Consider the following 13,828-nt stretch of genomic DNA (forward strand, 5'->3'; position numbering starts at 1 on the left):
ATTTTCGATTCGGTCGGTTACCGAGCGGTTTGGCTCGGTAACCGCTCGGTTTTCTCGATTTATCGAGTGGTTTTATCGAATTTCAGCGCAGTTCAACAAAAAATCTAAAAAAGGGTTCAATCTTGTAAAATCAATAACTAATTCATCCGAGCTTCAAATCAAGTGAAACAAATTTTGTTGGATTCCTTGTAACATGATCTACATGATAAAAGTATTTATACTCATAAAAAAGTTCAAAATTTTCTGTGAGAAATTTTATTTGTTAAACCAAGGTAAATGCATAGTTTACTCTTTGCTAATCCAAAAATCATGAAACTAATTTTGTTAGTCTTCTTACATGATCCTATATCTTTTAAAAATATATGAACTCATGAATTAGTTATTGTAACATGCATGATTGTGTAAATGTGTTGCGACTAGATTAATTCATAACTGACCCATCACACCTTAAAAATTAGTGAAACCACTTTCATTAGCTTATTTATATTATGATTTACGTAGAAAAAATAATAGTAGACATGAAAAAATTAATTACAGTGATTTTTCTTAACATATTCACTTTATGCTTGTGAACTTTGTAAAAATCATAGAGAATTTAATAAAACTCTAAATAAAGTGAAATCAATTTTAAAGGTTCTCTTAAAATACGTTTTATACAAGAAAAATATGTGTTTGCATGTTACACTTTTCCTTAACGTGAGTTAATAATTGAGCCGCACGCTTCAATTTTTTTCATTTTTTTCAAACTTTCTCCCTATAGAATATGATGCAAACGACATTATTTTTGAAAATTTTTTTCACAGAAATTCTTAGAATTGTGTCTAGTTTTTTTTAAGATTTTTTTTGATTTTTTTTAAATTTTTTTATTTTTTCGAATTTTTTGAATTCAAATTTCGGTTACCGAGCGGTTTTTGAAATCGGACCGTACCGGGAAGGTCGGTAACCACGATTTTTGAGCGGTTACCGACGGTTTTTTGAACCCTGGCCACATCGCGCCTTCCTTTCCCACAGCTATTTGGCCAAGGGACACACTACGGTAAAAAGCAAATACTCCCATTTACGAAAGTAGTATTTTATTTTAAAATAAAAAAGTCTTTAAAAGTATAATTTAATATTTAATTTCTCTTACGATATATAATCAAGTGCTACAAAATTAACATTATATTAAAAACAATTTAAAATATGAATTTATTGATTCAACTTTTATAAACTAAACATACATATAATTTAACTAATTATTAATCAAACTTTATAAAATTTGACTATTTTACATAAAATATGTCTTGTATACGTAGACATAGGAAATATTAACTCACTTATACAGAATATTGTTATATTTGCATATATATATATATATATATATATATATATATATATATATATATATATATATTATACTAAAGGGTCTGGATCGATGAGCTCACAGTCCCTCCTCTCACTGTAGCTATTGTACCGATACATGGGCCCTGGTACTGCATCTCGCTCATTTATTTCCTTGTATAAGTGGAACCAAAGAAATCCAGCGTCTTTCTCCAGAAACTTATATTAATCTTTATTGTGCTACTTGTTTCTCACAAAATAATAATTTTAGACAACAAACATGTATACTATGCTACTATTCAATTACCTCTGCATTTATTTTCTCTACACTTCTATTTGCATTGTAGTATAAACGGGGCGTCCGAAGTGCGGCATTCTACCTGGTATTTTTTATATTGTTGTGTCGCCTCGTTTGTTGGGCCTCTAGGATAGCGGCATTAACCTCGATGCTACCCAACTACGCTCCTTTGCACACTAGTATAATGCTTGTGCTAATGCTACAGACGATATATGTTTTAGAATGATACATAGAGTTATTAATTTATTATATTGCTGAATACATAGTTACATGAGTAAACTAACATCGCAACTTTGTATCTTTCGAAACCATCTTAAATCTTGACGTGTTTAAAAAAATCTTGTATAAATTCAGGAATGTTATCTTTAAATTCATTCTCATTGTACTTCAATATATCTATCCAGAACTTAGTCCTCAGCATATTCCCGTCATGTACATACATTATTACAGATCATTTTTAGAAAACATTAATTATACAATGGTATGGATCAAGTACTAAATAAATGAGAATACTCACAGTGCAAATCGGTGGTAATTTTATTCCTGAAGTTTCATCCTAACATTTGGAGTGGTGAGTTGATGTAATTAGTTTGGAAGACGCACGTGTTCATCTTGTAGCCAAATAACATTCTACTGTTGAAATCCAATAAATTTCATTATTGCATATGCATTGAGCAGTTACATTTATAGTTATATGGTTCCTAACAATATGTGTCTGCTACTGATATGAAGATAGTACATATACTTTAATGAATCAAGAATTTCAAAGCCCACTACACCTCGACTTTTCTTCTGAAGCCATGTGACAAGCAACTTTCTCTAATCCTACTTTACTTTGGCAATCTGAGTATGTGCCTGCTACCTGAATTGTGAAACTGCCAACAGAACGGCGAACTTATTAGACATATAACTGATTGTATCATGACAAATAAATATGAAGCACTTATTAAGATACTATCGTTTTTTTAGGATTATTACTTGCCATTTTTCACCAGTACATAATATCTCTATACACAACATTCCTGGTGCTCTTCCTTGTGGGATCTAATTCATTTTTTGGTTTGGCCAAATTTCTTGTTGTTTGCCTTGACACGCCCCTTAATAATGCAATATAAAACTGTCCACGTGAGTGTTAGAGTATATAGAATAGGATACATAAAGATCCGGTTGTTATGATATGATATGATTAGTTATCATCCTTATCTCTAGGGTTACTTGATATCCAAGTCTCTCTACTATATATATTCCGCCCTCGAGGCATAATGCAACATACAACAATTCCACCAATCCTCATTCTTTATCACGAGTTTAGGTTCTAGTCTTAGGTCATAAACCTTAGTCGTCACTAGCTTCCATACCGCGCGCCCCTGGGGAGATCAATCTCTATGATCTCCGTCATGTGCAGCGCCACTTGTACCTACGGTTCGCACCGCAGATCCTGTTGATCGGCCGCCCTAGAGAGTCTCTTCCCGATCTTTTGATCGGATTTTTCTCTTTCGCTGGTCGTTGATTGATATTTCTTTTTTGATTTTTCCGATCAAAGATCGGTTTGCATCACCCATCGTCATTTGTCGTCTTCGCGCGGGTCTCCTCCGACCTTGGCTCTGACATCGGCAATGACAACTCCACCGACTGGTCTCCATCACCATCCATTGTGCTGGTCACCACACGTCTCCGTCCTGCTGGTCACCACACGTCTCTGTCCACGACCCACATCATCGACCTTCCGCTGTATCCACGCATCCCAGTTTAGCCAGCTGCTTGACTGGCTGCCACGTCTCCACGCGTCGGTCGAACACACTGCAACGGTGCGCTCATCCTCCATCCATCTCGACCACGTGCTAGACGTTGCTAACCCCAACCATGTGGTCCGACCATGTCCGACCTCATCCGGTTCGTCACAACCATGACTCCAGGATCAGCCACGTCTCCGCACGATGGTCCCTGCTCCACGCATCGATTCGTCTGGATCTAGCCCCACCCGACCACGTCGACACATCTCCGTCTGGATCCAGCATCGCTCGACCATGTCGACACATCTGGATATAGCCTCACACTTCCCGCCGCATTGCTCGCTTGGTTCCAGCTTCGCGTGTCGTTCGTCGACCACGAACCCGATCAAGTCACTGAACTTGACCAGTGCTGGACCGTCGTCCCCTCGACCATGGCTGGGCGCACAGTGCTCCAGGGGACGCCCTCACGCATCGCTACCCCGCCAGTCTGTCCGCACACCCTCATCGCTGGTTCATCGTCGTTACCTCCACTCGGGACCCTCTGCCTCAACCGCTTCACGTGCACTTGGTCTGATCAGCCGACCGCGCTAGCATTCCGACCGACCAGCAACAGCTCCCGTCCTCGAGCAAGCACCGGGGTTGTCATTGTATCCCGTGGTCTGCGCCCTCCCAGGCGTGGTCCAGTCTAATGGAGGATCCCACCGTCGCACTTCATCGCCGTCCCCCGCACGCCACGACATTTCAGCCAACCGAAATCACGTTTCTCGGCTCGTCATCGCCTTAGTCGTTAGTGCCATTGGTCTATGTCATGTTGCTCGAGTGTTCTTCGCTGGTTTCTTTGAGCACCGCCACCACGCTTTCCCGGACACCAGCGGCTAGGGTGTAGACCCGAGCGGTAGGGCTCCGCCCGACTTCTCCTTCGTTGCTGCTGTTCTCCACTCACCGTGTGGCTAAAGGCGGCCTACCACTGAGGGTCTATCGTTTTGCACCCCACTTGCGCCGGTCGCTTGGCACCGGCAAGGATGAAGTCATCCTCCTCCTCTTCAACATCGATTGTGCAAGAGGGGCGGTGCGACCAACCTCTCGACCGTGGTAACGGTAGATTAGCCGTGGTAGAGGCGAAGCGTCCGGGGTGGATCCGGTTGGAGCGGAGGCGGAATCAGTCGGGGCAAAGGCGGATCTGGCCAGGACATAGAGAGCGGTCGGCAGATCCGATCGAGGAGTGGTGGGTAGGCGGCGGAGCCATCTAACGCATGAGCGAGCATGAGAGCTCCATTGGCGGCCGATCTGGCCAGGGGCGGCTGGGAGGGCTCCGACCAGCGGTGGTGACAGTGTAGCCATCTTGATGACGAGGTTGGCGGCCATGAGGAGCGTGAGGAGGAGGGGAAGGAGCGCCAGTGGCAGACGATGGGAGGATGTAGAGCGCCAAGAGCAGGCAGCTATAATCAAATCGGGAGAGGAGCGGCACGTTCAGGACTCTGAGAGGAGGCGAAACGATCATGAGCCCGTGAGTGTTGGATGAACTGGGTGCAACGAAGTACTCCTCCTCTTGAACACCGACTGGGCAAAGGGGCGGCACAGTCGACCTTTGGACGAGGTAGCGATAGATCAACTGGGGCAGAGGCGGAGCGTCCGGGGCAGATCTGTCTGGAGCGGAGGTGGAATCGGCCAGGGCAAAGGTGGATCCGGCAAGGGCGTGGAGGGCGATCGGCGGATCTGACATAGGAGTGGTGGGCGGGCGGCGAAGCCGGTCGAGAGCGAGTAGGAGAGCTCCGTCGGTGACCGATCCGCCCATGGGTGGCTGGGAGGGCTCCGACCGATGGTGGTGACGTTGTAGCCGTCCTTGAGGATGAGGTTGCTGGCCACGAGGAGCGGGAGGAGGAGGGAGCGCCAGGAGCAGGCGTCGGGAGGATAGAGAGTGCAAGGAGCAGGCGACCACAATCGAATCGGGAGAGGAGTGGTGCGTTCGGGACTCGAAGAAGAGGAGAAATGATCGTGGGCCCGTGAATGTTGGATGAATTAGGCGCAAATAAGTCCTCCTCCTCCTCTTTAACGCCGGTTGGGCAGAGGGACAATGCGGTTGACCTCTCCGCAGTTGCGGCAGACTAGCCGGGGCAGAGGTGGAGCGTCCGAGGCGGATCTGACCGGAGAGGAGGCGGAATTGACCGAGGCAAAGGTGGATCCGGCCAGGGCGTGAAGGGCGGTCGGTGGATCCGATCGAGGAGTGATGGGCGGGTAGTAGAACTGGCCGAGAGTGAGCAGGAGAGCTTCATCAGCGGTCGATCTGGCCAGGGGCGGCCGGGAGGGCTCCGACCGACGGTGGTGACGGTGTAGCCGTCCTCAAGGACGAGGTTGGCGACCGCGAGGAGTGGGAAGAGGAGGGGGTGGAGCGCCAGGAGAAGGCAGCGGGAGGATGTAGAGCGCCAGAGCAGGCAGCTACAATCGAATCGGAAGAGAAGCGACATGCTCGGGACTCGGAGAGGAGGCGAAAAGATCATGAGCTTGTGAGTGCTAGATAAACTGGGCATTTTAAGTCCTCAGATTTGATGAAGACATATCAGAAGAGGTCTAAGTGGTTCATTTGAAGAAGTAGGATTTCTGTGTGCACAGATTAAGTGGATGGAGAAAAGGTTATCTGTGTGAGGGCAGAATGTTATGTGAACGTAGAAAATAATTAAACTGGTGCATTATGTAGGGGTATAGACTAGGAAAAAAAAGAAAGAAAATTCAAGAGGCGTATCCGCCGTGTCATGGCCTGTGGGTACGGGAATCCGCCTCTCTACGATGAAGGCGTATTCCCAGAGAGCGCTAGTGAGCAGGCGGGAGGATAAGGGGAGTAACCCCTATCCGCATCCGCATAAATCCCAGTCGAATTCAACGAGAGAGAGCAGCCACTCCAATTCCACTCGAAGCAAGCATGGCCATGGCGGCCGTGGGCATCGGCGGCGGCGCACTGGCCTTCCTCCTGCCGCAGCGCAGCCGCGGCACCGTCTCCTGGAGCGTGGGAGGCTCCCGGCGGCCGGCGGCGGCGGTGCGCGCGTCGTACGAGGCCGGGGTCGGCGTGATGGCGACCAAGGTGGGGATGATGACCTACTTCGACCCGGAAACCGGCAAGCCGGTGCCGGTGACCGTCGTGGGGTTTCGGGAGGGCGGGAACGTGGTGACTCAGGTGAAGACGACCGCCACCGACGGGTACGACGCCGTGCAGGTCGGGTACCACGGCGTGCGCGAGGACAAGCTCACCCGCCCGGAGCTGGGGCACCTGGGCAAGGCCGGCGCGCCGCCGCTGCGGCACCTGCAGGAGTTCAGGCTCCCCGCTGTTGACGCGTTCGAGCCCGGCCAGCCGCTCGACTTCTCCGAACTCTTCAAGGAGGGCGACATCGTCGACGTCTCCGGCAACTCCATCGGCAAGGGGTTCCAAGGTACACTAATTTCACACCTCCATTTGCAATGCCAACAGCAATTATCCGCAATCCTCACATAATATCATTATGTTTTGTGGTGAGTGACGTTTTTTTTATTCTAGCCCCAAAACAAAAGAAAAAACAAAATGTCACAATATAAAACAATATAAAAGCTGATTCTTGCGATCTATAAGTCAAGCGGTATTACAAAATCTTACGATTGACAATTTAATGTGAAAAAGTTTCGAATTCTACAAACTGAACTGAATTCTTATAATCTATATAAAACTAAAACAAACATGCCCTTAGCAACACCCAAGTGTCACTCGTAATTTGCAATTCCTGGCTTTGTAATGCCAACGCCATTCATGCCAACGCTTGCCTCGCGTTCTTGATTGGTTTTTGAACTGTGATGGTTACGAGCACTGTAAATGAGCTGAAAAAAACTGTATCCGTTGCAATGCCACTCTTGCCAGGGCCTGTGCTATCCTATAATGTTCTTGATTCGTTCGCGATTGATTGTGACACTGCGCAGGTGGCATCAAGAGGCACAACTTCAAGCGTGGGCTGATGACTCACGGTTCCAAGAGTCACAGGCAGCTGGGTTCCATCGGCGCTGGTACTACGCCAGGGCGGGTGTACAAGGGGAAGAAGATGCCCGGGAGGATGGGAGGAACCAAGACCAAGATCAGGAAGCTCAAGATTGTCAAGATCGACAACGACCTCCGGGTCCTCATGATCAAGGGCGCCGTGCCCGGGAAGCCCGGGAACCTCCTCCGCATCGCGCCCGCCAAGATCGTTGGCAAGAACATCCCCAAGAACTAGATTTTTGCTGAATTCGAGTGTTTCATACCTTGTTGCGAACTGGATGTGTTACTTTGCCAGTTGCCAGTTTTTGTATACCTGCAACTTCAGATTGGTAAAGCTAATCTTCAGATATGAGTGTTATCATCCATGCTGACAGCTTTTTCTTCACATTCTTTGGACTAATAGCTAATGGAATCCCTCATCCTATGATTGTGTGGCAAATTCTCAAACAGATTCTATTGTAGTGGGCGGATAGAAAATTGGATTACTGAGTGAGAAAAGAGCCGATAGTGCAAGGGATACAGATCACTAGTGCTCACTTAAGAAAACCGAACAGATACAGATCACTTCTACAATATCATCAACAAATATAAAAGAACATGGATTTCTTGCAACCTTAGTTGTGACAGATTATTTGGTCTAACAAGGTTCTCATACAAGTCATCCACGCTTGTAGTCTAGAACAGCACAAAACCTAATACCGGTGGAGAAAGTTTCTGCCAAATCAGCTAGTTCCATGACCATAATAATAGAGATTTGCCTATCCAAAATAGTATGTACAAATGGTGCATCACTGATCAACCTGCAAAGAAAGAATGAACGGCCCAACAAGTTAACAGTACAGAAACTGGCCAAGATAAAAGTATCATAACACTATAGCTATACCTGCCAGACACCACCATTACTATCTCAAGTTACTGTAAATGTGACAACCTCAGGGTAAACACATATGATGATTTTTTTAATCCAGAAAATTAAGATTTAAAGCATGCAATTTACTCTTGATACTGGCCATATCAGTTCTGTAGCTTTCACGGAATTGATGCTCAGAAAGAATCAGTCTAAGGGTCTAAATGTAGAATTGAATTTTCTTTTGTTCAGAGGTATCACCGAGTAGCAATTACCAGCTACCAAAGCCCATATCACAGGAGTGTCTGCATTGGACAACTGATTGCTTAGCGATGCAGTAGTGGACTTGTTCACCTACAGCTTCTTTAGGTGGGGCATGAAGCATTCAGCTTTTGGTGGCTAAAATGTTCAAGTGTATACCTACAGTGTATAACAAACAAGTCACATTTATTCTCAAGCTCAACGTCAACTCCTCAATGCAATAATTTAGCACTGCTTCTTTTGATGCTTAGGATAATAAACAAGGCAAAAAAAAGCACTGTTCCGAGAGACCGAGCCCCATCGAGGCAAGAAGAATTCTGCTTAATGTTCTCAGATAGCCATGTTAAGATTTGCCACAGATTTCAGCTTACACCAAGCCAAAAAGGTAATATTTCTGTCTTAACTTTAACATTTGTGCCACAAGCCCACAAATCAAATCCAAGCTGAGACCAGGAAAATAAATAAGCTAATTAAGGCAAAAACATCTACTTGTAAATATTTGCCTAGTAATAGCAAAAACTCTAAGCTTGTTTACGAAATTACCTTATGCAGTGCCATCAAAAGCTGATTGATCACTTCCAAAATCTTCAAAACTAACACCCTCAGATATGGTATCTAGTCGTCTATTTCCTATTTCTGATAATAATATGAAAATCATTAGCTAGGTGGAGTATCGTGGAATTACACCTAGGTATTGGTACTGTATTTGGGGAATGGGTGAGCATACAAAGGAGGAAGATTGAGGGAAGGGAGATGGTTAACCTGTATGTTCTCCAGCAGTAGACTCTGGGAAGTTATTTGTCTCGGAAGGGATGAAAGGGGATCGTCCATAATTCTCTAGTATTTCTGCAGAAAAATGAAAAACAGATAATGTTGTATGTATACAGTACACAACAAATTTATAAAACAGCAGTAATGAAGAAAGGATACACTAGAAATATATAGATCAGCAATACCACAGTAAAGCACCTGCACTATGGCTGAAATCCTCTGTTAAATCTGAAAAGCTGAAATTACGAGGAATCTGGCTCAAGAAACCAAATGACGATGAATCCATGTCCAAAATTGGATCACTTAGTGGTTGTCCATTCAACTCAGAACTGCTAAATGATCCACCAGATACATCTCCAACCGACTGCTCTAGGAACACGTTCTCATTGTCGAATCCAAAATCTGAGTTGCTTGAGTAGCCAGACTCTGTCTTTATTGTTGTTCCATTGTGTCCATTAAACTGCCCAACACTTGTATTATGTGCTGCTAGCAGGCTTGATGAAGCATCCATGCCACTAGGAAGACCATGAACAACTTTACCAGCATAGATAAATTGGTCACTGGATGGAGCACTGTTCATTATACCACTAGAACTTCCATTACGCATCAAGCTATCTTGCATTGCAGTACTGGGGGTAGTGTCTGACAGAAAGCACACATTTTGGTTCACTGGGATGGGCAACATTGGATGATATCAGAACTTGTTACCTCCATAATTTTTTTATAATACATATTTTGATCAGGCATGGAGATTAAGTGGTCTATCCTTGTGTTGATGTCTTTAGAATAAACAAGCTCTAATAGCCAATAAGATAATAGTTTAAAAGAGGTTTGGTGTAACTGATGCCAATTGGTACAGCTGTATAGCTGCTGAAAAAAAGAAGCTTACATGTGCTAGAGTTAGAGCCATTAAGACCAGTAGGAGGCACAGAAGGTCCTCCAGAAGAATGTTCTTCGGTCATAATCCGATATTGATCCTCAAGTAGCTTATTGAAGGCCATTATTTGATTCTTAAGCATCAGCCTCACGTAGTATGCCTTAAAAAACTCACGATTCTCTTCCTCAAGTTTCTGCCAGACTGGAGAAAAGAACGATGACTGATGAGTAAAAAACTCCAAATGGAGAACCGATTGTTTATGAACTATATAGTGATGTGATGGTATTAACGATTCAATGTTCTTCAAAAGTCCATGAGAAAGGCAAATATTCATCTCATATGATAATCATAAATCATCGGTATTGATTCATCATGTAAATAAAAAGGCATTAGAGTCCAAAGCACTAGCTAACATGAATTTAAAGCTCAGTGCAAAATTACATGTCAACGAATTGGAAGACAGAAATAGGTTTATAGGTTGCCTCAATTGTGCTCGGCCATGTGATCCTTTTCTTTCCGATGTGATGTCAGAGAACCTTGCGATTTGATCATTTTCTTTCCAATTTATATATCATGCATGTTTAGTCGAGTTGCCTGACTTTATCGAAGAATGGGGTCATGGTCTAGCAAAACATGAAAATAATGCATTCTGAGAATAAATCAACAAAAATAGCTATCAAGTTATCAAGTGAAGTTCTTGCTCCATATATATGGTAATAGTTGTTCTCAGCCAATAGAAGGAAAACAGACTTCCCAACTAACACCATCATAGCAATCAACCTAGGATTGCACAAAATAAACATACAACACTCAAATACTACAACTGATCGTTCTTCCGGTCCAAGCACAGTATGCTATGTGAATTTGTAAGGGTAGAGCCCATACGATTATAATCGTGATGCACTGGAAACTCACACCAACTTATGAAATAAATTGAAGTGCAAAAGTAAGCAGGAAAGGAACTTCTGTGTACACAAGAGTGTTACCAAGCTCAGTGAAACTAGGCTCTATTTTTGCCTGGAAAGATAGTGTATCAACCACTTCTTTCTGGTTCATGTAGAGCTGAAGGCAACGCTCAATGAGATTCTGGACCTGCAAAGCAGTTTTTGCGTTAGGACTTATTGCTTGAAGTAAACATGCAGCTTCTTTCAAGCATGCACAAGGAAACTAACACAAAATCTTTTCAAGAGTGTTGCCACACAAAAAAAATTCGGTGGCAACAGAGAGGAACAAAAGCTTCTGTAGTAACTTCTTATCAAACAAACAAATTTATATACAGCACCATCCTTGATTGTGCATAAAATGTGATGAACATGTACAAGCACATTTAATAAAATATAATAAAGCAGAAATACATATAAGATAATGAAGAAGACCAAATTAAAATGCAACCATAAGTCATGACTAAGGATACTGAATGCAGATTGCAAGGATTTATACATACAAAAAGGCAAGGGGAAAAAACTCAACCAATCTAGAAGGAATTAGGTGGCATTGTTAATAAGAAGAAATATGCACCCAAATTCGCGTCGAAGAGGACTCAACCTTGGTGGTCTAGACGTACATCCACACCTTCAACCAACTGAGCTAGGCTCAATTCCTTAAGGTGAGGAAAAAAGAACGTATCAACTTGGAAGATGGGCTTGAGGAATCATTGCTTCATTTTTCCCCCCAAAAGTTTATTTCATAGTAAAATTGTAAACTGTATGCCGAAGGATTGACACTCAGAAAAGAAAAATGACCACATGAAAACGGGTAAGTTATGGGGGAACTACCATTAGATATTATAATTTGGCTTCAACATATTCCCTATCTGCATTTCACTGCAATACAGGCTACATGCCCCCCCCCCCCCCCCAAAAAAAAAAAACAACCTGGGAGCTCATGCTCCCTCCTCCCTCTTCTAACTGTTTGCACCCGGGCCAGCAGTATTACATGATCTAGTATGCAAGCAAAATAAGGTAATTTATAAGCCTGCGCCATCACATTTAATTCTCAAACCTAGAAGGTAATCAAATATACACAAAAATAAGGGCAAGCCGATTCAACGTCCCCCCTGCATGATGCAAGACCTAACAACTGCAAAAAGGATGGACAGATGAGGAGAAGAAGGGAAGGGGGTCAAGGGGGTGCTCACCAGCTGTATGTCCTGGCGTGAGACCTTGCGGACGTCCTCCCCACCCGGCATGCCTGACGCCTCTCTCATCCTCTGCCCTAATTTCCCAGCGACGCCAACCCAAAGGGTAAAAAAAAAAAAAAAAAGAACAGCCGCAAACTACGATTAATCACACGGCCGAGTCAACCAAATCGATCCCAGTAAAAGAGAAGAAGAAGAAGAAGCGCACGACTCATTTGATCCAGCTGGTTCGGCAGGGGAATCTTACAAAGCTCGCCTTCTCTTACCTTGACCCGGAGGAGGAGGATACGAGAGGCGGCGAGGATGGCTGCGCGCTGCGTGTGCGAGTGTGATCGGTCCCCAGCGGCGGCGGCGGCGGCGAGGAGAGAGGAGGAGGAGGAAGGCGACGGCGCAGGCGATCAGGTGGGCGCAGCAATACCAAAAGGGGGGAAGCAACCAAGTTGTCGTTGGTGATGCTAATCCGCCGGCTTATGTAGGTGTTATCCGGTTGAACAAAAAAGGGCAAGTGGAGGCGTAGTGGTCTATTCCGTGCTTTAATTAAAAAAATAGTACTAGTTTTATTTTCTTGTTCAGAAGTAGTATATATATATTTTTTTAAAAATAAATATTGTATACTTTAACTAGTATTTAATTAAACTATAAGAATATTTAGTATGTAAAAATTATATAACTTAAGTTTATAATTTAAAATACTTTTATATTATATAAGTTTTATAGCTATAAATAATATATTTTGTGAGAAAACTTTAGTTAAAGTCTAACTTCGAAAACTGGAAAAAAAATACAACTACTATTTCTAAATGGAGATAGTACTATTTTTTAATATGTCATTATATAAAAATAATATTTAAAATAGTCATATTTGTCGAGCCCTTTTTGCCACCGAAAGGCATAGACCACCCAGCACCACTTAGGGGCTTAGGCATTAGGCGGTGATAGACCACCCGCAATTAGCAATACATTACTATCCGTCTCCACTTAAAAGATAATGGGAAGAACATATATTTGTTGTGTATATATATAGGTAATTATAATCATCAATAGTATATCTCACGTGTGCTAATAAGCGCATGGCATCTAAGCTTTCCTCATTTTCTTTGAACCAAAATGGTAAAGTAGGAATCAATCTCTCAAAGATTAAACTTCCAAATTATCAGACTTTCGGTTCATCTTTCTTGACTCAAACCTATCAAACTTTCAACCTGTAACATTACATAATACAAGTATCCGCTTCCAACTTGAAATCTAACTTCCAACCAAAAAATTTAAAACTTTGAAGTCAAAATTTGAACTTCTTATTGCACTGAACCCTGATAATTTCGATCCGCTAGGATTAAAGAGAAAGGAGTAGTGGAGTTACGAAGAAAGCACACATGCCACACCTCTAAGGTGACGGGTGTCACAAAGTCAGAAGCACACGACAAATCTGCACGTGATCCTAAGCAACCTCCTCCTCTAGCCCTTGTGTGTGGATCAAAGCTAGGAGGAAGAAACCTAAGAGACGAAGACCCAATCACCCAGAGGAGGAGAAAGAAACTATAAATAGGAAATAAAGAAAATGGAAAGTGGACTCACCTACGCCACGTGCAC

At 43.4% G+C, this 13,828-nt stretch overlaps 2 protein-coding genes across 9 annotated transcripts; one reads left to right on the forward strand and one right to left on the reverse strand.

Moving 5' to 3' along the window:
• The first annotated feature begins 6,201 nt into the window (after positions 1-6,201).
• LOC133922703 (large ribosomal subunit protein uL3c) lies at positions 6,202-7,708 on the forward strand. Its single transcript, XM_062368147.1, has 2 exons — positions 6,202-6,773; positions 7,291-7,708. The coding sequence occupies exons 1-2, from the start codon at positions 6,269-6,271 to the stop codon at positions 7,578-7,580; spliced, it is 795 nt and encodes a 264-aa protein (XP_062224131.1). The 5' UTR covers positions 6,202-6,268; the 3' UTR covers positions 7,581-7,708.
• Positions 7,709-7,850: 142 nt separating this feature from the next.
• Positions 7,851-12,702, reverse strand: LOC133922702 (uncharacterized). Of its 8 annotated transcripts, none has more exons than XR_009910522.1 (8): positions 12,239-12,315; positions 11,088-11,193; positions 10,114-10,302; positions 9,423-9,893; positions 9,216-9,299; positions 8,997-9,089; positions 8,468-8,612; positions 7,851-8,145 (listed from the first exon to the last, which is right to left on the reverse strand). XR_009910522.1 is itself a non-coding variant. In XM_062368144.1 (8 exons), the coding sequence occupies exons 2-7, from the start codon at positions 12,305-12,307 to the stop codon at positions 8,998-9,000; spliced, it is 1,011 nt and encodes a 336-aa protein (XP_062224128.1). In that variant the 5' UTR covers positions 12,308-12,310; positions 12,505-12,702; the 3' UTR covers positions 7,851-8,145; position 8,997. The 8 variants fall into 8 exon arrangements, 6 of the variants coding, with proteins under 6 accessions (XP_062224128.1, XP_062224129.1, XP_062224126.1 ...); XR_009910523.1 differs by having other exon boundaries at positions 8,454-8,612; XM_062368144.1 differs by lacking the exon at positions 8,468-8,612 and adding an exon at positions 12,505-12,702 and having other exon boundaries at positions 12,239-12,310.
• Between the last annotated feature and the right edge of the window lie 1,126 nt (positions 12,703-13,828).

Source organism: Phragmites australis, chromosome 6, assembly GCF_958298935.1.
Source record: "Phragmites australis chromosome 6, lpPhrAust1.1, whole genome shotgun sequence".
Taxonomy (NCBI): domain Eukaryota; kingdom Viridiplantae; phylum Streptophyta; class Magnoliopsida; order Poales; family Poaceae; genus Phragmites; species Phragmites australis.